Here is a 21636-nt window from a genome sequence, read left to right on the forward strand (position 1 = left end):
TATCCCCTACCTCTTGAGGTCGCCCTTGAGGTGAAAGCCTTTAACAGAGAAAAGCTCCCCCTCCCCCCCTCCGCCCATGAGAATTTATTCACATCAGACAGGAAGTCTGACTATTGAACGTTTTGTTCCAATCTCCTCACGGCTGGCTAATATACACCAGAGATTAGTTAAGTCTCTTGATACATCCCCTTCTCCTTTTAATATGAAAAACCTTTCAAACAGCACAAAACTCAAATTTTATAATAAGTGCCAGATGCCCGGCACAGTTGAACTATCATTATTGAACTATATGTGATTTGTTGACTATTAATCTACTCGTCAATTCACCAAGTGGATATCCAGATTACCTTATTCAGTCAGCCTTCCTGGAAAGACAAGGATTTCACTACCTCAATACTGATTCTGCTTTATGTAAATTAATTGCAATTTGCAAAACTTTCTAAATCTAAAAATTGTCAAGTGTGTAAAAACTCTTCCAAGTGAGATTTTTAAAAAAAAACCTAAAAGAAACCCTTTTATTTAAAAACAAAACAAAAATAGAATGCACGGTTCCTTCTTAACTTTTTCCGTCTTAACCTTTTCTTTCCTTCCTTTGTGTGTGTGTGGGGGGGTGGGGGGTGGGGGCAGAGAGGGTTTCACTATGTAGCCCTGGAATTCACTGTGTAGACAAGGCTGGCCTGGAGCTAACAGAACTCACAGAGATCTGCCTGCCTCTGCTTCCTGAATGCTGGATTTAAAGGCATACATCACGAAGTATGACACTGAAAAAAATTAAAAGAAAAAAGTGAGACACAGAGAGAGAGAGAGAGAGAGAGAGAGAGAGAGAGAGAGAGAGAGAGAGAGAGAGAGAGAGAGAGATCATGTGTAGAGGAGGTTCTCTCCTTCCACTATGAGATTCCCAGGACAGTACTCCTGGTCAAGCTTCCGAAGGTAAGTGCTTTACTTAGGAGGTCACCTCGCCAACCCTAGTTCCATAAGACCTTGTTGGAGGACCTGCATACTACTTTTAGTATCCCTTTCTTTAAAAAAATGGATGTAGCTCAGGCTGGCCTTTTGTCCTTCCTGCCTCAGCCTCTAAAGTGCCAGGATTACAGGGCCTTGCCACTGCTCCAGCTTTTCCTAGGAGATAACTTCCTACTTTCTCAAGAGTGTGAGCAACGGAAGCGCCAAGAAATGGGCAACCCTTGATTTTATCGAAAAAGACGCGAAGGAGGCAGGATGCCTACAGAGTTCATCTGCTGGGGACAAGACAGTTCCGGATGCCAGGCAGCCTGGGAGCTGGGGACCGCGGAGCCGCCCCACGAGGGCGCGCGGCGCAGCCTCGGGCACGCGGCCGTCCCGCAGCCCCGCCGCCGGGGAGGGGTTTCGCGGGCCGAGCCGGCCCCTTTCATCCAGGAAGTGAAAGCGACGTCGGGGTCAATGAAAACAAGCCGGGAGCCCGGGGGAAGGAAGGCGGGCGTGCAGGAGGGCAGCGCCGGGGCTCGTGGAGCGGCGGCGGAGCGGGAGGGCGGCGGGCGCTGGGGTCGCCCCTGGGGTCGCCGCGCCGTTCCCGCTGGGGATGTTCGCGCCTCGCGGCCTCCGAGCATCACGGGGCGCCCGCCGGCCGGGCCTCTGAGGGCCGCCGGGTCGGGGCGGAGGGCTGCGGGCCCGCGCCTCCGCAGCAGCGCGGCCGGCGCCGGGCCAGGAGGATGCGCGGCGCCGGGCTCTGAAGCATGGAGGGGGTTCTGTACAAGTGGACCAACTATCTCACAGGTGCGGGGCGGGCGGCGCGGGGCTGCGGGAAGGCTGGCCTTTGGGCACCCCCTGTCAAGCCGTGGCACTCAGTTCCACGCTCGGTCCCCCCACCCCACGCACTGCCCCTCTTGGGGCTCATTCCAGGCCGCTTCGGCAGGGAGTTCGAGACTGCGCACCATCCTGAGGATGGGACACCACCAAAACCCTGCGCTGCCCTGTGTGCCACGGAAACAGTATCCGGTCACCCTCTTTCATCCACAGTGACCTCTTTTATCCACATTCTGTGGACCGCATTTTAGTGCGTGTGTGTGTGTTCATTTAATTTTAAGATACGTTTTTTTATATTCCTTCACATTTTCTTACCACAGGTTTGGAAGTCCACTTGTTGAGGCTGGCTGTGTTCATCAAGTGTGCTTTTGGAAGCTATCCTCAGAGAAGGTTCTTAGGGATTGGTTTTCAGTGAGGTTTGGGAATTCGGGTAGTTGTGAGACATAGTGGAAGAAAGCACTTTTTTTTTTTTTTTTTCAACACCACGGAAATTCGAGTCATTGTGAGAAATAGTTGGAAGTGCAGCCCAGAAAGAGCAGGCAGGTTTCCCCGGTGAGGTAGTTAGAAGAAAGCTGTTTGTGTAGAATTGGGATCATCAGCAGGGAGCTGTCTCCACCTGTGATCTTGGAAGTCTGGCTTTTAAAACGCACCTTAAATCCATCCCCTGTGATCTCTGCTAGAGTCAACACCAAAGGCAGGTGTGGTATTCTTTCAGGATCCCAGTTGAACAAGGCCTGGGTGGTTAGCTGTTTTGTCCCAGAAGTACTTTCCAACTTCTGAATCCCATGTTCTCATTGAACTAGAGGAAAACTGGCGGCCTGAAGGGAAATTTGGGCAGTTCTCAGGTTCTTAACTACAAAGAATGGACAATTGTCACCTTGCAGCTCACTTACTCTGCCCAGAGAATTGAGCCCTGAAGTCGTTCATTCCGTGAAGCACTCAACTAGTGTCTCCCTATCTTGTGGAATCTGCAGGCAGACCCTGTTAGGGTTAAATGCTTGGATGTATCTGTCTAGAGCCAGGTTTACAGTAGCAAGTGGCTCAATGTTTATAACACACTGATGTTTTCTGCTTGAATGAAAAACCAAATAATCATGTAAATGACGTATTTTTTTTTTTTTTTTTTACTGGAAACAGTGAGACATCAGGCAGACACTTTTTGCTACGAGTTTTCCTTTGGGCAGTTGTGGGCACAGATTGCTGGTTGAGGTGGGGTATTAACTTTGTGATCCGTATCCTTTAAGCTTGGAGAGGCAAATGTTTTTGAGCACTCTTGTCTTTGGAGGTAATGCGGGAGGAATATTTTTAGCAGGGCCCAGAGCAATGGGCAGTTGCAACCGTGAGTCATAATTGAAGGGGAAATTGCTCTTGGGGTGAAGTGTTCTTGTGGGAGGTGTCCTCGTAGCCTGTGGTACTGAGAGCCAACACATGCTGAGGCTTTAGTTTTTATGGTGTGTTTTAGTTTAACTTCTAGTAAGCATTGGAGAGCTTGCTGAAGCGAAGTCTTCTGTTTGGAATGATTCCTTTTTTTTTTTTTTTTTTAATGTAAAGTTGGCTCTGCAGCATGTTCATTTATTAATTTTAGTATCTTGGGTCAGAAGGATGAACTGCTGCTTGTACTAATTGGTCTTTAAGGAACCTTCCAGTGTAATGACAGTGTTCTGACTTTTTTCTTTTAAGATGTGATTTCATAACATTTAGTAGCTTGAGAAAACTGCTCGTTAAAGTAGAAATTGAATAAAGGGAATGGCCCCTTCCAATAGACGGAATTGCCAGTCCTTTTACTGTACTATAAAGTGCGTGAACCAATTAGGGAAAGTTAGGTTAGATAATTCTTCAAAAGGGTGTGGAGAGATAATTAACAGGCTTGATTAGATGCGTGTACTCAGCCACGGGGCTTTCTCGGTTCCTACAGTTTCTAGATCACTATGCTCACAGCTCCTTTTGAAGAGCTGCTGTATCCTGATATGGCAATAATGAAAAATTTGTCTTACTGACCGAGGCGGAAGACTCTATTTTCACCACCCCCTCCTTGTTATTTGTTTACCATGGGGAATTAGTATTTGGAAAAATACTACATTTAAAAATAATTTTTATTGTATTTCCTTACTCATGCTAGGTACATGGGTGTGCTGCCTCCATGGTCTTTTTTATTTTAGCTTTTTCTAGACTTTCATACATGAGTACTATATTTAAGTTACTTGTACCCCACTCTTGTTTTTCACTTATTTATGCTACTGTGTTTGTGTGAGTCAGTGTGAGTGAACTCATGGGTGCCCCAGCAGCCGGAGTTACAGGTGGTTGTGCACTGCCTGATGTGGGTGCTGGGTATGGAACTTGGATCCTCTGGAAAAGCAGCATGAGCTCTCAACAGCCTAGCAGTTTCTTTAGCCTCAAGAGATTCTTCTTCTTCTTCTTCCTTCTTCTTCCTTCTTCTTCCTTCTCCCCTTTCTCCTCCTCCTCTTCTTCTTCTTCCTCCTCCTCCTCCTTCTCTTCCTCCTCCTCTTCCCCCTCCTTCTTCTTCCTCTTCCTCCTCCCCTCTTCCTCTTCTTCTTCTTCCTCCTCCTCCCCTCTTCCTCCTCCTCCCCTTCCTCCCCTTTTTCCTCCTCCTCCTTCCTCCTCCTCCTCTTCCTCTACCTCCTCTTCCTCCCCTTCCTCCCCTTTTTCCTCCTCCTCCTTCCTCCTCCTCCTCTTCCTCTACCTCCTCTTCTTCCTCCTCCTCTTCTTCCTCCTCTTCTTCCTCCTCCTCCTCTTCCTCCTTATCCTCTTCCTCTACCTCCTCTTCCTCTACCTCCTCCTCTTCTTCTTCCTCCTTCTCTTCTTCCTCCTCCTCCTCTTCCTCCTTATCCTCTTCCTCTACCTCCTCTTCCTCCTCCTCCTCTTCCTCTACCTCCTCCTTCTCTTCTTCCTCCTCCTTCTCTTCTTCTTCCTCCTCCTCTTCTTCCTCTTCCTCCTCCTCTTCTTCCTCTTCCTCCTCCTCTTCTTCCTCCTCTTCCTCCTCCTCTTCTTCCTCCTCTTCCTCCTCCTCCTCTTCCTCCTCTTCTTCTTCCTCTTCCTCTTCCTCTTCCTCCTTCTCCTTCTCTTCCCCCTCCTCCTTCTCCTCCTTCTTGCAGTGTGCTAGGGCATCATCATCATGCAGTGAGGAACAAGGTAAAGTATATATACCAAAAGAACTTCTCTAATTTAGCAGCCCTCCCTAGGGAATGCAGTGTTTATGAAAATGAATTTTCCTGGTGCTTGAAGTTTGCTTGCTTTATTTTTCTGAGGCGATGGGACTATTCCACCCTTGTGTTCGTAAGCAAGGTATAGAGTAGAAAGTAAAATTTAACCTGCTTTGCTGACTCAGTATCCTGTTGCTGAGATTAAATGCCCTGAGAAAAGCAGCTTAAGGAAGAGGGCTTTATGTGGTTCTCAGTTCAGGTTATAGTTCATCCTTACTGGGAAGTCACAGTGACAAAGGCTTACATCATGTCACAAGTCAGAAGGGAACAGTGAGTGAATGCTACTACATACCTCTGTCTCCATTTTACCACCCAGTATCCCTTAGCAAGAGTAATCCTGCACCTAATTAAGAAGGGTCTTCATACTTCAATTAATGTTATCAGTATAGCCTGTCTGAGGACCAACTTGACAACACAACATTGTCTTTCAAAAGTGTTGGTAAACCCTAAGGTTTTTTTTGTTTTTTGTTTGGGTTTTTTTTATTTTTTAAAAAGATTTTATTTATTTCCTCAGACATACCAGAAGAGGGCATCAGATCCCACTACAGATAGTTGTTAGCCACCATGTGGGCACTGGGAATTGAACTCAGGACCTCTGGAAGAGCAGTCAGTGCTCTTCACCACTGAGCCATCTCTGCAACCTCAAACCCTAAAGGAAAAGCCTTGTTTCAGATTATAGGATGTGGTACTGTCTTGGTCCTGTCTGATCCCAGGAAACGTGAACTGATGAGTTGTTTCACAGTCAGTGGTCAAAGTATTTTAATGGTGGTGAGTTTCATGTGGGCCACTTGCACAGTGTTGTGACTTAATAGTGACGGAAAGAATTAAGAACAGAGTCACACTGCTTCCAGCATATGGCCACTATGTTATTAGTTGGTGAACTGCTATCTATTCGTAGCATGCTTGATAAGATTCCCGGAAACAGGAGTTTGGCTTTCGAGAGGAGTGCGAGGCCAGCATTGAGAATAGCCATCCCTCTTGGTTACAGAGTTTGCCTTCCAACCAAGTCTGATAGGCTCATGCCTCCATTGCTGAGGAAATGTTAGATGAAAGGCTGAAGTTAATAGCATTCTTGCCTTAGCTGTGTAGCCCCACAGAAGGGAAGGTGGGAACCTGCTCTTTCTATAGGTTGTCATATTTGCGTAGAGCCGGGGATTTCATTAGCTTTCCCTGTGTCTGAGGGCATTTGCTTAAAGGCAGCATCTTCTATCAGAAAAGGGAGGGGGCACATTGCACATTTGAGAGGTGGCCAACTTGTTCAGTCATCTGTTTCAGAGAAAGAATTTTAAAGACTTCCTGGGATGAGAACGTTTACTCTAGGTTAGCTGCCAAGAGTGGTAACAAAACTGAGGCAAACTCTGTTTCCTGAGTGTTTTTTTTCCATTATGAGATGAGGAGGTGAGCGCTCCAAAGGATTTTAAGTGCTGAAGGGACACTCACTAGTGGAAGATGCCACACTGGACTTCACTGATAGGGCCCAGTCAGAAACAAACCAGTGTATAATGTGATGTTTAGGTGATGTGAATAGCTGCACATGTTTACATTCCCCCCCCCCATATCTCATATGCATATACAAATTCAAAGTCTGACATTGGAAACACTGCCGCTTCCAGATATTTTGGAAAAGAAATGCTAGTTCTACATTATGACCTGTTCTCATGGAGGAAGGGGGATGATTATGCTGTGCTTGGGTGGAGATTTGGTTTCTGGTCTTTTGGGTTTTTGTGAGCCAGAACAAAAATAGTCCTTATCTATATAGAGCTTGCAGGACATTTGGGCAAAGGCTGACCATTAAAAATTTCATTGTGTGAAAGTTACTGAGAGTCCAGACTTAGTGTGGCATTGTTAAAATCAGTTTTCTGTGTTAAAAATAATTTATTCACCTGTCTTGGTTTCTGGTCTCCATAGGTTGGCAGCCTCGATGGTTTGTTCTGGATAATGGAATCCTGTCCTACTATGACTCACAAGACGATGTCTGCAAAGGGAGCAAGGGGAGTATAAAGATGGCGGTGTGTGAGATTAAAGGTAAGGGAGCAGCGGCTTCTATAGCCTGCTCCGGATAGGAAATAAGTGTTTCTAGTCATCCACAGAGTTTCAGGTCCTCTCTTCAAGTAATCAGGGGTAGCATGTAACATTATGGAACACAGGTTTGTATTCCCCCTTTATAAATGTTTCCTTTATTGAATGTCAAATGCCTCTTGACTTGATAGAAAATTTCTGTGGGATCTAGATACGTTCTGTCTCATCCTCATGGAAGGAAAGGTCGGAAAGGTTGAGGCTGAGCTCTGAAGATGAAGCAGGCTGTCTCTATGGAATTCTGATAAAGGGAAGAGTTAAAGCTCAGATTCTTGCTCACTGGAGTTGAGCGGTCATGGGTATGGAAATGGTTGGTCCCTTTTTCTTCCCAAAGGGGAAAATAGGTCATGGCATGATTTTCATGGCGATTCATTTCCCAGACCCATCACTGCACTCTGTGTCCGGAGTGCGTGGGTGAAGGCAGAATGAAATCAGATAAGATGGTAATGAGGAGATTTAAATTCTTGGAGAGGACTGAAAGGGCCACAGTGCAGGGGAGGGAATGTTCAGTCCCCTCTAGGCCTGTCTGTGTCCCCTCACGGCTTGAATACCTCAACCCTGCATGAGGCCTTGCTCAAAGCTTCCAAATATCTAGAGTTCTCCTGTCCTATGCATTTGCTTATTGAGTGTAATGCAGTGAGCTACATTTTCCAGGACTGGATTGCTACTTTGGCATGATTTTATAGTAATTCTAAGATTAGCCAAGGAGGGAAGAAAGGGGTTTTTGTTGTTATTGTTGCTGCTGGTTTTTTTGTTTTTTTTTTCCCTGTTTTGGAATCATTTTTTTTTTTTTAAGACTTATTTATTTAATGATCTGAGTACACTGTTGCTGTCTTCAGACACACCAGAAGAGGGTATAGAGAGCATCAGATCTCATTACAGATGGTTGTGAGCTACCATGTGGTTGCTGGGAATCGAACTCAGGACCTCTGGAAGAGCAGTCAATGCTCTTAACCGCTGAACCATCTCTCCAGCCCCGGATTCATATTCTTTAGCTGTAGTTCTGCCCCTTTGTCTTTATCTTAGACTCACTAGTAATATGGTGCTCCCTCATACCTCTTTTTTCTTTTTTTCCTCCATCTCCTCTTCCTCTTCCATCTTTTAGATAATCATCATGCTGTACTATAGTAGCCTGGGGGAGATCACGCTGTCCTGGGATTTCTCCAAAATGCACATCATGCTTGCTGAGTGTGCGTGTGCGTGTATGTGTGTACATGCGCACATGTTCCTTGGTCACTTTTTAATTAAGAATTGTTACTGTTCTAATTGAAGACTGTCATGGATATGTAAACTATAGAAGTAGATTAGTTTGGGGTAGTATTCTTGTATGTTCCCTGAATGTATGGAACATTGTTTTGTTCTTTATTTATTATAGCTGAAAACATTTACTATTAAGTATTAGTTTGCCATGTGCTCATCGCTGGGGTCTGGGTAGCTCATTTTCAGCGGTACCCTGATCACCCATAGACATTTCAGAAATTGTAACTAGCTTACGAGCCAGTGGAGAAAGGGTTTGAAAGCACATTCAGAGAATCTCCATTCAGCTCTCATAGGCGGTTAAGGAAAAAGAAAATACTGGGTTTTTTTTTTTTTTTTTTTTTTTGTTTTTTTGTTTGTTTGTTTTTTGGGGGTAGTTCTTGGGACTGGATCTCTGGTCTCACACATGCTAGGCAACTCTTGTTAGGTCAGATTTCTTCTTAATTTTTAACTCTTCACCTCCCACCTGCCCCTTGGCTATAAACTCCCTCCTTCTGTTGTAGTTGTATAGGGTGTGGGAGGGTGAGCTTAGTCTCTCCATTACTATAATGCCCTATATCTGCCATAGTGGACTCAAGCAAAGTATACCATGCATGCTAACAAAATGTCCGGAGCACGTTTCCCAGGGCCGAGCTTACTTCTTGCATGTCCTCTTCTTTAAAAGTCCCCTTTCAGATCGTTGCCTTGTTGTCTGAACTTGGCAGTTTTTTATTTTGATTTATAGCCATGCTTTGTTTAATGTAATGAGTTTGCAGATATCTACTATGAGTGAAAGTGAGTCATCGGTTTTACTGTCAGTGGCTGGCATTGTTTTGGGGCCATGGCCACCTTGAGTGTTAGGGAGAAGGTGGTTTTCATGGTGCCTCTGGGGCTTCTTAGAGAGCGGCCCTGATTGTACTGTGAGACTTGGTTTGCTGTCGGTGCATGAAGCCTCTAAGGATTTGTGATGTGACCCCTCCAAATGCTGAGTCTATAACTGTGTCTTCTCTGCATCTTCACAGTCCATTCCGCAGACAACACAAGGATGGAGCTAATCATTCCAGGAGAGCAGCATTTCTATATGAAGGCAGTGAATGCCGCAGAGAGACAGAGGTGGCTGGTCGCCCTCGGGAGCTCCAAAGCCTGCTTGACCGACACGAGGACTGCAAAAGAGAAAGGTGATTACACAGTTCTTGTAATAACTGCCCTCTAAGCATAAGTGTGCCTGGCCGCTTTCAGTAATCAGAAGGAAATTAGTAATGTGGGAGACTTAGAACAGATCATCACAGTGAGAACTTTGTAAACACATGAAGGTCTAAGCTTAGGGGAATCAGTTGGTAAAGCAGTGCCTTCATTAGATGATATGTTATGAGGGCAGTGAAATGTTTACAGAGAAGTTTAATGGCCTGGGGAACTCGCCATGGCTAACTGATCATTGAAAAAGCAGGAGGACAAGGGCCTGAGTTCGATCCCCAGTGCTCACACATACTTAGAATTCCAGCCCTGAAGAGCTGGAGACAGGAGGATCTCTAGGGCTAGCTGGCCAACCCACTTAGCTTCATGTATCAGCTCCAGGTTATTGAGAGATCCCATCTCAAAAGAGGGGGACATTGTTCCAGAGGCTGACACTTGAGGTTGTCCACTGGACACACATATGCATATAAAGAATTTTTAAAAATTAAAAACAATCGTAAGTTAACTTAGTTAAAAAACTACTAAGTTGTAGATATTGGAAAATACAGTAGTTTAGAGTGATATTCAGCTATGTCAAAGAAAAATTATTGATAAGTATGGATGGGAATAGGACAAGAAGTAGAACATCCAAAAATGCAGAGATATCTGAAGAAATAAACAGTTGTGGTAGTTGTACAGTGGGATGTTACTTGTCCTTAGAAGGGAAGGGAGTTCTGGCATGTACTATAGCATAATGTTAAGGACATAGTCTTAGTGAAATAGGCCTTTTACACAAAGACAGACATTGATTGCTCTCATTTCCAATAACAAGAATAGTGAGATTTATGTAGACAGAGGAAAATGGACCTGAGTGGGCATGCATCCAATTAGGATTCTGAGGCAGGAGGATTTTGAGTTAGAGGCTAGTTGTGGCTACATAATGAGACTGTCTGAATAAGTAAAGGGGAAAACAAAAAGCAAGTAGAGCATTGGTGTTAGCCTGCATGGAGGTGCCAAGGACCCGTCTCGACCTAGGAAGGGGCTCTGAGAGAAGGCATATCCTCGAGCAGTGAAACAAATGAAGTCAGATTGTGGGGTACAAGCTGACAGCTTGTGTTCTGCTCGAGATGGCTCTTGACACTGCTCTTTGGAGACAGCTGTCTGCTTGAGACAACTCTCTCATTCTAGAAAAGAATCCTCAGTATTCTCTGGGTAGCCATGGGTTTTCCCATCAGAGTCAGAAAAGCTGCCAGAAAAAAAATGCTTGGATTTTCCAAAATCCTGTTAGAAAAATTCTAAAGGTTGTTCTTGGGTTTTCCGGTCAAAATCAGAAAGCCAGACAAAAAAATTCTAAAAGAGCTGTGTTTGTTCTCCAGACAGCTCAGCTCTCACTAGAAAAAATTCTAAAATTAGAACGGCTGTCGCTCCTTGCTGGCTCATCTCATGCAGACCAGAAGCCCACTCTTTTATTTACATATCAATTCAGTTATTTATTTCAGGGTCCCTCTGGGCCATCCCACAAATCAGCATTCCGTGTTTATCCCCCGACTCTTAAGGAAAGGACAGCAAGTACATTTTTTTTAAACACTGCAAAAGAATTCAGAGATCTGCTGTTATTAAGTACAGACAGTTAGCTCGCTGGTGGGACCCCACCCTGAAATTATATTATCATTCCTACCATACCTGGGCCTGGACCTAAAGTTCCTCTACTATGCTGACCTAGAACCCAGGAATCTGCTTGCCTTTGTAAGCATAAACAAAAAACTTAGCTGGGTGCGTCCCTTGCCTTGTGTACCCCACTCCTTACGTGTCTTTATCTCCTTCCTTAGGATCTTTCTGACCAGCTGGCTCACAGTGCAGCTGTTCCTGTAGATCTGTAAAGCTCCTTATACAATTTATATTGGGTCCTTATATTTTGCATAGTTGAGAGAAATTATCTGTTTTTGAACTCATGTTTTCAGAGTTCTTTTCCACAGCCTTAGAGGCTGTCCTTTGGCTAAGGATATAGACATACCCTTGCCTCTTCCAGTCTAGGAAAGGTGGCTGCTGTCAACCTCTGGCCTTGACACCTATGCATGTTTATATTCATGCCTCCACACATATACACAGCCTCTCCTCCACCCAAAAAAAAAGGGATGTACTTAAATTTGGGCAAGAATTAATTTATGTCAGGTATGCAGAGTGCTGCTTTGCTGTTTCCTGCCAGGGAGCAGCGGCCCTAGCCTGGCTTAGTCACTTTGGAAAGAACAGCATCTACTTACTACGTAGCTGCTGCTTTTCCTCCTCCACAGTTTTTATTTCTGCTATATAAGATAGTAAATGGGAGAGATGATGGCTAGATCCGTAGTATGTCTAAGAAGAAGAAGTACTGCATTAAAAATTTGGAGAACAGGAAAATGTGAAAATGGAACAGAAAGGAAGAAAATTAATAAATGTTAATGCTTTTCTTACCTAAACCCAGCAACTTCTGCATGTGAAATGAAGAAAACTGGAGAGGGGCTTATACCTGGAGAAGTATTTGTTATATAGGTAGTTAAAATACTGTTTTTTAATATGTTAGAGCTTTAAACAGATTATCCACTTATGTGTTAAAAGGAAAACTCAGTATCAGAGCTGGAAAAGAATGTATGAGGAAAAGAAAAACGCTGGTGCACGAAGTAGAAACATGGGCTTCACGTGGAAGAAAGCGAATAGTAGAGTGAAATGGCTGTGTATTACAACACCCACCTTATTTTTCTAACAGTCTGAGGCTGAACCTGGAGCTCAATGATGGGGGTATACTAGCTGGTCAGCAAGCTCTGAGAGTCCTTCTCTTTCCTGGAGCTCAGTGATAGGTATACACTAGCTGACCAGCAAGCACCCAGAGTCTTCACCTCCCAGTGCTAGGATTACATACTACTGTAACTAGGTCCAACCTTTTTTTATCTGAAGATGCAACTCAGATCCTCATATTAATGCAAGAAGCATTTTGTTGACTGAGTCATTTCTTTAGCTTCTCTGGCTTGCTTTTAAAGTGGTTTTATTGTATTACTGAAGATTACGAAAATGATCGTTTGATATTTATGTGTTTCTTTTAGAAATAAGTGAGACCAGTGAATCTCTGAAAACCAAAATGTCTGAACTCCGCCTCTACTGTGACCTCCTCATGCAGCAGGTTCATACGATCCAGGAATTTGTCCACCATGATGAGAGGCATTCATCTCCCAGCGTAGAGGTACTGATCCCTGATCCTTTGCTTGGGATCAGATTCGGTCATGTACTGCCTTGGGGCATCTTTAGCCACTCCCTAGGATGACAAAAAAATCCCCACAGAGTTGCTGTGGCCTCTACTATGTAGTGGTGAATAGTTAACCATTTGACTCCCTGAGGGTCAAGGGTGTGCTGCACCTGACCAGGAGTTCTGGATTCACCAATGAAAGACACACACAAACACACACCCAACTAATTTTGATATACCTTGACTAGCTCAATGGCTGTGCACTGCTAAACCTCCCCGAGGTATTTCTGGCTTAACACCTTCTAAATCTGTATTTTATCTTTGCTGCCTGGTTACCTTCGAGCTGGCCCTCATAGGGCCACATTCCCTTTCCACTTACACTGTTGGATGCTTTCTTTCCTGCAGCTCTTAAATCTAATCTCTCTCACTCCAAGTAATGGCAGTTCTCTTATTCCCCTCTCTCCCTGGGTCCCTTGCCCATGCATTGTAAAAGTCCTGCCTCCATCTCCCTGCCCAGCCATTGGCTGTACAGCAATCCTTTATTCCCAGTAGAAGCCAGCTGGGGCAGGGACCCTCAGCATCTGGAAGCAAGGCTTTTGGGAGCCTAAGTAAGACAGAGCATTAGAACCAGTTCCCAACACTACAGTGCTTTCCGAGTTCTGTCTCTGGGCTAGAGGCAAGCGCTGAGGCAGCTCATTTCTTCAGGCAGTCAAGGCCATCTTTGCAGCCACTCAGTAGTTTGGAGACTAGGATCGAGAAGAAGCGTTCCCGCTGTGTTCTCTGGGCCAGTTGCAGGAGTACAGTAGACAACTGCTGGTTTTGTTTTGTTTTGATTCCGTCTAAGTGATAAGCTTTAATTAATTTTCTCAGCTGATTCTCAGGCTGTCCCTGATTATGTGGTTGAGCATGAGTCAGATTTTCTGTGTGATTTTTTTTTTTGTTTTTCAGAACATGAATGAGGCCTCTTCCTTGCTTAGTGCCACCTGTAACACATTCATCACAACCCTCGAGGAATGTGTGAAGATAGCTAATGCCAAGTTTAAACCTGAGATGTTTCAACTGCCTCATCCGGATCCCCTGGTCTCTCCTGTGTCGCCTTCTCCTGTTCAGATGGTTGGAACTTCTTCTTCTTCTTCTTTTTTTTTTTTTTTCCTTCTAGCAATATAAATATATTTACACTAAACTAAAAGTTTGTGTGTGTGTGTGTGTGTGTAGATAAGAAGTCAGTGTCAGGTGTGTTCTTCTGTTGTTCTGTGTCTGTCTGATTTTTGAGACAGAGTCTGTGAACCTGGAGCTCATCTGTCGTCTAGACTGGTGCGCTCTGGGCATCAACCTGCCTCCCTGTGTATGGTCGCAGATGCAGCCACCACGGCTGGCTGTTATCTGAGTGCTGATATTCTGAACGGAAATCTTTAGTGGCTGGCACTTTTACCCACAAGTCCAATTCTCTGCCTCTCTTCTATTGATAGTTTTCTTTGTAAGATTGGAAATGGGGAGTGGGGAGGAAGTTGTCTGAATTGCTTTTGTCTGTGCTGGTAATGGGTCCTCTCAGCTGAGGAGTTCAGCAGGTGGGAGAGTGAATGGTTTCTCCACTTAGAAGGGGCTGAGAATAGCCTGCCCAGCTACCCTACAGCAGTTTGCCTGAAAGCTTTGTAATATGGTGATGTTTTATTCTCGAGGGTTGCTATTAAGCAAAGCTTGAAACTTGCAATGGGAACAGTGTTGTGCAGTCAGCATTTGGGTTTGAATTCTCTGAGTAGGCAAGTTACTTAATTCCTCTGGTCCTTCATCTGTGAAATGTCTTGTGTGTCAGAGGGTCACGGTAAAGTATCTGCACCATTTAATGGTAGGTGCAGAACGTTAGTTTCTTGATCACTCGGCACACCAAGAACTCTGTGCTGGGGGCGGTGAACTCATCATGCCTTTCCTGCTGTTAAGTCTGCTTTGGCGTGCTCTGGGGAGCCTGTGGTGGGCTAAGGTTTGCTAGCACTGCATTGTTTCCATTGAAGTGTTCTTAGGAGCCTCTTCATGGAGAAGGAGCGCACCTGGCTCTGTTTTAGCAATCACTGGATGATGACTGAGGGGGCAGGGCCCAGCTCACTCCTGTTACCCACCCCAGCAAGCTCAGTTATGGAGAAGGAATAAAGGTCATTGCTTGCATTTAAGTCTTGTCTTCATCAGTGACTGTCAGACTGATAGTGTCCATAAAAGTAAGCATTTTGGTCAGATGAACTGGGGGTTTCAGCTGATTTAGTGAAGGCTTTTCTGTCTCAGTCTAGCAGGGATTCTCTGCTAGGGTTTCTCAGTACCTCTTTTGGGCTGAGCATATTGTGGGGAGCAGAAGTGTCAGATCCCCTGGGAGCTGGGCTACAGGTGGCTGTGAGTTACTCAGCATGGGTTCTGGGAGGCAAGCTCAAAGACTCTGCCTGTTATCAGCACTAGTGTTCATGATACTGAGCTGTCTCCTCAGTCTCACAGAGAGCAGCTCTAAGGGAAGTGAAAGAGATGTCCCAGTCTGTCTGCATTTTCAAGCCTGGCATTCCAGCTGTTGGACTAGAACTGTATGTTACTGCTGTAACTGGGGACCTTGTCAGCTGGTAGCTGACAGTACAAATAATAGAAGTTAGATGTGTGCCCATGTGTATAAAACGTGCTAAGCCTTTAGTATAAACAGCCTCCCTGTCACCTTGTTACATTGAAATAGTCTGTTTTATTTGTGCTACCCTTTATTTTTTGGTGGGCAAGTTGGTTCTTCTAAATGATGTTCTGTGTTCACCATAGTTGTGGCATGTTCTGCTTAGACTTTCTTTTTGTGTCATTTTATGTTTATGGTTTTAAGGTTTGGACGTCAGACTTGTGTATATGGTGGGCTCTTGCTCACTAAGCTTACGTCCTTGTTTGGATAACCGCTTTAGGAATGTATTTGAGGTTGAGGTTCTTGAGTTCTTTCCAGGTGTGACTTGCCAGTGCTGCCCTCCATGAAGGCTATGCTGACACACAGCTGCACCGAAGCTGTGTGAGAATGAGTGGCAGAGAGAAGCTTCACTGCCACCTCCACTCGTGCCCATTAAAACAGGGAGAAAAGGACATTTAGTAAGGGTATTTTCTGGGGCTGGAGAGGTGGCTCAGTGGTTAAGAGCACTGCCTGCTCTCCAGAGGACCTAGGTTCAATTCCCAGGACAGACATGGCAGCTCACAACTCTCTGTAACTCCTGTTTCAGGGGCTCCAACACCGTCATACAGACATACATGTAGGCAAAACTGTATATAAAAAAATAAAAGTAGATACATTATTTTTAAAAAGTATTTTCTTGTTTGCTAAATACTCCTTTTTATTATAAAGATAACTTTTAGGGTAGTTATGTATATACTATTTATACTTTTACACATTACAAAATCCACACATAAGTAGAATTTTAGTATGTTTGGGTATGCATGGGAATTTTCCAGCTAATCGTTACTAGGGAGAATGTTTGACACTGTGTCTGGGTTATTACTTGAGCCTATAGAAGATAAGTGTCTTTGCCAGGCATGTATTTCTCTGAATAAGTTTATGTTAATTATAGGAACTTAGAAGTGCATTATTCTCTTTGACTAAAGATTGAGCTAAGACCTGTTCCTCTTTCACATTTCTAGATGAAGCGTTCAGCCAGCCACCCTGGTCCCTGCAGTTCTGAGAGGTAAGTTAACCATGTCTTCTGACTAAATTCTTTCTGAGTAACACCTGCCTGGGGAAGTTCATCTGGCCCATGCAGGCTGTTGTGGATGTCAGCTCTCTGTGGAATAGGTCTGCTAGTTCTTGTGTCAGAGCTTGGCTTCACAAAGGAGAATGGAAAGGAAACTTACATGTATGAATTAACCTGGAGGTGACACCCTGCTGACTGTTGTAGCTTCTGAGGTTTTTGAAGTAATATCAAGAAGTATGAGGCAGTGAGAAGGCCCAGCAGGTAAATGTGCTTGCCACCCAGTAATAAATTTTGTAAAAAAAAATTTTTTAAATATAATATATTTATATATGTAGCTAGAGAAAAATTTTATGTGTTGAGTGTCCACAACTGAGGATATTTATCTCAATGTTTTATAGAACCATATATTCATGCTAGGCTATTACTGAGAAAGTGCTCACCAAAAGAGAGGAAGCCATGTTCATATCAGCATTGTGAAAGCTTGCCTTCCGGGTATATCCTGCCAGTGGTGTCCCTGCTATGGGGACACTGTGCGTCCCTGGGCATCCTCCTCCCAGTGGCTGGGCTTACCTTTTCTGTTCTCTGGAAAGTGATGAAATCTAGTTTCTTCAGCATTTATTTTTCCATGCTGACTATTCAGTCCTGAGCCTTGTTACTGTTTTGTCTTTTTCTCTGGTAATTATATAATCCTTGTTGAATTGATCTGCTCAGAGGAAGCCAGTAACTTATATATATCCAGCCCTGTCATGCTAGAAAGCATTTTAACAGCTGAACCTTACAGAAAAATGGAACCTAAGTCATTTGGTGGCAAACATTTGTTTTGGGGACAGAAGTCTAAGCTGTATAAGGTTCCTAAGTTGTGTTTTATCCTTTTCTCCTTAGAAAACAAGTTGTAAAAAGACTAAAAAGATACTATTTTTTCTTGGATCTGTCAAGGTTGTAGAGTAATGTTGAGCCATCATAAAACAGAAATTGAGATGCAGTTAGGCAGTTAGGTGGGTGTTTTTTGTTGTTTTTTGTTTTGTTTTTGTTTATTTAAATGAGTACACTGTAGCTGTCTTTAGACACAGCAGAAGATGGCATTGGATCCCATGACAGATGGTTGTGAGCCACCATGTAGTTGCTTGAATTGAATTCAGGACCTCTGGAAGAGCCGTCAGTGCTCTTAAACCTCCTGCTTCTGCCTCTGGAGTGCTGGGATTAACGGCATATACAACCACACTTGGCCTTAAAGAGAAGCCATTTAAAATCCCAGTCAGGAAAAGGTCTTTTCATGGTTTAATGCCTCACGGCTTTAACACTTTTTATTCTGATGTGCAGGAGCAGTTGCTCCATCAAAGAACCAGCATCTGCCCTTCACCGACTTCCTCAGCGCCGCCGCAGAACCTACTCGGACACAGACTCTTGTACTGATGTTCCCCCCGAAGACCCAGAGAGTGAGTTCCACAGCTCTGTTTCTTTCTTTTTTTCATGAACCAGCAGGTTCTAGTAGATCCTGGGACTGAAGCTTCTGTCACTTGGTGTCATTGGAACACTATGCTTTGCTCTTTAGTGAATTCCTCAGAGGGAAGTGAACCCCCACCGTGCCCTGCTGCTCACAGCTTCTCTTCCCGGTAGCTTTGTTGCTCTGCTTATTCTGTTACGGGATGCTGAATCTCATTGGTAGATACTTTCTCTTTGAGACAGTTATTGAGTATGTTTTTATTCCCACAACTTTTCCATTTTAAAGTATTGTAGAAAAATCATTAATTGTAGGTAGACTCCTGGAGGAAAGTGAAGGTCTAAATCCACAGAGAAATTAACTCTGCTACGTTATTTATCTGCCTTAAAATAGCTAAAGACAGTAATTTTGTGTGGTTGGTTGTGACAACAGGCATCCCTGGGCCTTTCTCCCTTGTTTTGGAGCCAGCAAACTGTCATTTCAGGAATGTCTGGTGATTTCCGTGAAGATTTGTGCTTGTCTCTAAGGAGCAGGGTCTTTCACAGTGTGTCAGGATGTACCTTGTTTGATTGCAAGGAACATGTCTTCTCATACTTAGCTCTCACGGCTGGAATGTTACTTGTTAAAGTCCTTACCTCCCACAAAGCACGTGGGAGAGTTCCCAGGTAAGGGACAGATGTTCTTCAAGAGTTCACTGCACATCAGATGTGTGGGATATGGGTCTGATGTCCCCACAGAAATGACAGAATAAATGGTGGTTAGGTCTTCTAGACAGCCAGGTCGTAGAGTGGGGTGAGCCAGTGCTAGCACCTTTGAGGTTTTGAATGGAGGCAAAATAGCTGCCTTTGTTTGCTTACCTTTTTGTTTTTAACGAATTTGTGTGTAAAGCATATGTGGATTTGTGTGTGGGGCTCCCAGGGTTGAGTTAGTAATCTTCCCTCACTTTCTATTTTTTTGCGGGTGGGGGTGGGGATGGGGATGGTATGTTTTAAGACAGGGTTTCTCTGTGTAGACTTTGTCCTATTTGGTAGACCAGCTGCCTCCAACTCAGAGACTCCCATCCTCTGCCTCCCTGCTGAGACTAAAGGTGCACACTACCACTTTTTGAGGCAGGGTCTTTAATCAAGCTCAGAGCTCACCAGTACAGCTAGTCTCAGTAGCCAGTTGTTTCTTCTTGCTTATGATACCTTTAACCACCAAGGTATCTCCTTAGCCCGTTTTGTTTTCTATATAACTCCGACTTGATTGTAACTCATTATGTAGAGCAGGCTAGCCTTGAACTTTTGGTGGTCCTGCTTCTACTTTCCCAGGGTTGGCACTGCAAGCTCACACTCCATACCAGACTCATGTCTAGATACTTAGAAGGCAAAAAGTTTCACTACCTTAGTTTTTAGGACTGTTTCAAACAAGTCACATATACATATCACACAGATACTTTCTCAGTTTACCTTAAAGCTTTTGCATTGGCAGGGTGAGAAGTGTTCTTAAATTCCTTTCTCTTTATGCTAAAGTTAACAGTTTAGTTGGTGAAGCAGAGAATTGACATATTGTATATATTAGTGTATTATATTAACATACTAGTATTATGTATATTGGCAATTGTCAGTTGGTAGGGCTTTTTTTTTTTTTTTTTTTTTTGAGACAGTATCTTGTAGCCCAGCTTGGTCTTGAACTCCGAATTGTAGGTTGACTGAATTCCTGATCCTTCTGCCTTCACCTCCTGACTCCTGGAATCAGAGGTTGGTATCACCATGCGTAATTTATTCACTGATGGGGCTTGAACCCATGGGCTCCTGAGTGTAGCCTGCCCCTGTGCTCCCACTCTGGTTTGTGAAAGTAATTTTATGAGACTATTCTTCCTGTGAGATGCTTTTCGTCTTGAAAATCTTCTTCTAAAGATGAGAAAAGTAAGACAATAAAGCAGGTGTGGTGGCTCTTGAGATTGAGTCAGGAAGATTGGTCTGAGTGTGAGGTCAGTTGGAGGTGTGTCCTGAGTTCTAAGCCACCCTGGGCTACAGACTGAGACCTTGTCTCAAAGAACAAAGTAAATAAATATAAGTAAAATAAAACAAGTGGTGGTGGTCGAGGACGCCTTGGTACATTCTAACACTACAGGACGGGCTCACTACCGCTGTGTGTTTGGCTGTGTTCACCTTGAGCATCAGTGGTACCTGTGAGCCACATGGGAAGGGAACTTTGAGCATAAGAATTCTTGCTAGCTTTGCTCAGACAGGCTCTGGGCTGTTACTAAATGTGTGATCTTGGAAAAAACATGTATTTGTTTTTTGAGTCTCTGTTCACAGGAAGGTACTAACAGCATAAGGACCATTGGCTGAAAAAGCAATAGCTCGGTTAAATTCGTCTGAGCAGGTTGATGGCACACAGTGTGCCAGCCTTCCTTCTGGCAGTGTACAAAACAAATCCTTGCCTCTGGTAGTTATATAATTTATCTTAGGAATGCTGAAGCTTCTCCTTACGGTTGGCAGTGGTAGAAAGTGAGTTTCTCTCTCAAACAAATAAAAGGTTATCAGGAGACTGGTGGGATTTTGTCTCTCTGAACAGACCTGAGGTGTTCTTTCACAGGGGCCAGGAGTCAGCAATACTTGGTCAACTTGTCAATCACTTTCCACAGGACCTCTTCACTGTTCAGGAAACACACTTAATGGAGATTTGGCATCAGCAACCATTCCGGAAGAAAGCAGACTTATGGCCAAGACACAATCTGAATCTGAAGAACCTCTTCCACCCTTCTCCTGAGGAAACGGACATGTCCAGCTTCCTCTGAGTGTTGCTATGCAAAAGCTGCTGTAATTAAACTTGTTCTGGGGTAGCTTTCCCCCCTCCTTAGGATTTCTCTGCACTTTATAGAATATTGTAAACAAACAACCCACATACTTTTGAAGTGTATTTTATCTTTCTATAGTTTACTTGCAAGAGTATTTTCCTAATAACTTCACAGTATGAATGTGCATCTTTTTTTTTTTTTTAAACAAATGATGGTGTAACATTTTGACATCCATAAGGACAAATGTAGATATTTTTCTAAAAAACTGTGAGGGACTGACAGCTTGGTCAGTGTGTATTGTAGTATATAAACATGAAATCTCGCCAGATTTATTTGACAGAAATGTGATAGATGTAACTTGTGCCATGGACCAAAAGGTCACTTCACCCCAGCTTAAAATTAATTACCATAGCAGCTTGATGGTGATTTTTTTATCCTACTCCTTTAAGCAAAAAGGAAACGCTTAATATTCTAAAGGTCTGTAGCCCAAATACCATGATATATTGAGCATTTAAAAAAAAATCAGCCTCTGCTGTCCTTCATGTGTGAAGTTGACACCTACTGATTTCTCAATACCAAACATCAGATTACAGTATTTAATTTTTATTTATTTATTTTCTTATTGCATCAAAAGATGGTTATGCCCTAACTTTTTAAGTTCCCAATTTAAGATGTATATGCATAGTTGTTATTTACATTGTTCTAAGATACATGAGGCAAGTGTCTCAGTGATTTTGTTCCCTTACACCAGAGAAATAAATGGTTTTCAATGGAAGAGGATTCCAGTGCTTTTTGAAACAATAGGCATTAAGCTGCTGTTGTAAGGTATGAGTTGCAGCTCTTTGGCATATCTAGAGACATTTTTAATTTATGAATATTTATACAAAAAAGTAATTCTGTCAAGATGACTGTTCTATATCACTTGAGAATGGCATTATTTAATTAAAGAACAATTTGCAGTTTTTGGTAGTGCCTGTCGTATCTATTGCCGGGTTATTCCTCTACACTGTATTTCTTTT

General features: G+C 43.6%; 1 protein-coding gene and 1 non-coding gene across 2 annotated transcripts; one reads left to right on the forward strand and one right to left on the reverse strand.

Annotated features, from left to right (window-relative positions):
• Window positions 1-1567: 1567 nt before the first annotated feature.
• On the forward strand, window positions 1568-20817 carry Plekha3 (pleckstrin homology domain containing A3). Its single transcript, XM_034496559.2, has 8 exons — window positions 1568-1752; window positions 6912-7028; window positions 9338-9493; window positions 12566-12702; window positions 13654-13818; window positions 16342-16385; window positions 17712-17827; window positions 20465-20817. Exons 1-8 carry the CDS (start codon window positions 1713-1715, stop codon window positions 20587-20589), a joined length of 900 nt encoding a protein of 299 aa, XP_034352450.1. The 5' UTR covers window positions 1568-1712; the 3' UTR covers window positions 20590-20817.
• Window positions 10797-10858, reverse strand: LOC117704724 (U7 small nuclear RNA). The gene has a single exon (XR_004606261.1). It is a non-coding gene; the product is annotated as a U7 small nuclear RNA (small nuclear RNA).
• Window positions 20818-21636: the final 819 nt, after the last annotated feature.

The sequence above is a fragment of the Arvicanthis niloticus genome, chromosome 2 (assembly GCF_011762505.2).
Source record: "Arvicanthis niloticus isolate mArvNil1 chromosome 2, mArvNil1.pat.X, whole genome shotgun sequence".
In the NCBI taxonomy this organism is placed as follows: domain Eukaryota; kingdom Metazoa; phylum Chordata; class Mammalia; order Rodentia; family Muridae; genus Arvicanthis; species Arvicanthis niloticus.

Excerpts from the sequence above, each read along its gene's own strand:
- Plekha3 (XM_034496559.2), top strand. The coding sequence starts at position 1,713 with ATGGAGGGGGTTCTGTACAAGTGGACCAACTATCTCACAG. Across the intron at positions 12,703-13,653 it reads ATTCATCTCCCAGCGTAGAG|AACATGAATGAGGCCTCTTC; the intron begins GTACTGATCCCT and ends TTTGTTTTTCAG. Across the intron at positions 16,386-17,711 it reads GGTCCCTGCAGTTCTGAGAG|GAGCAGTTGCTCCATCAAAG; the intron begins GTAAGTTAACCA and ends TCTGATGTGCAG.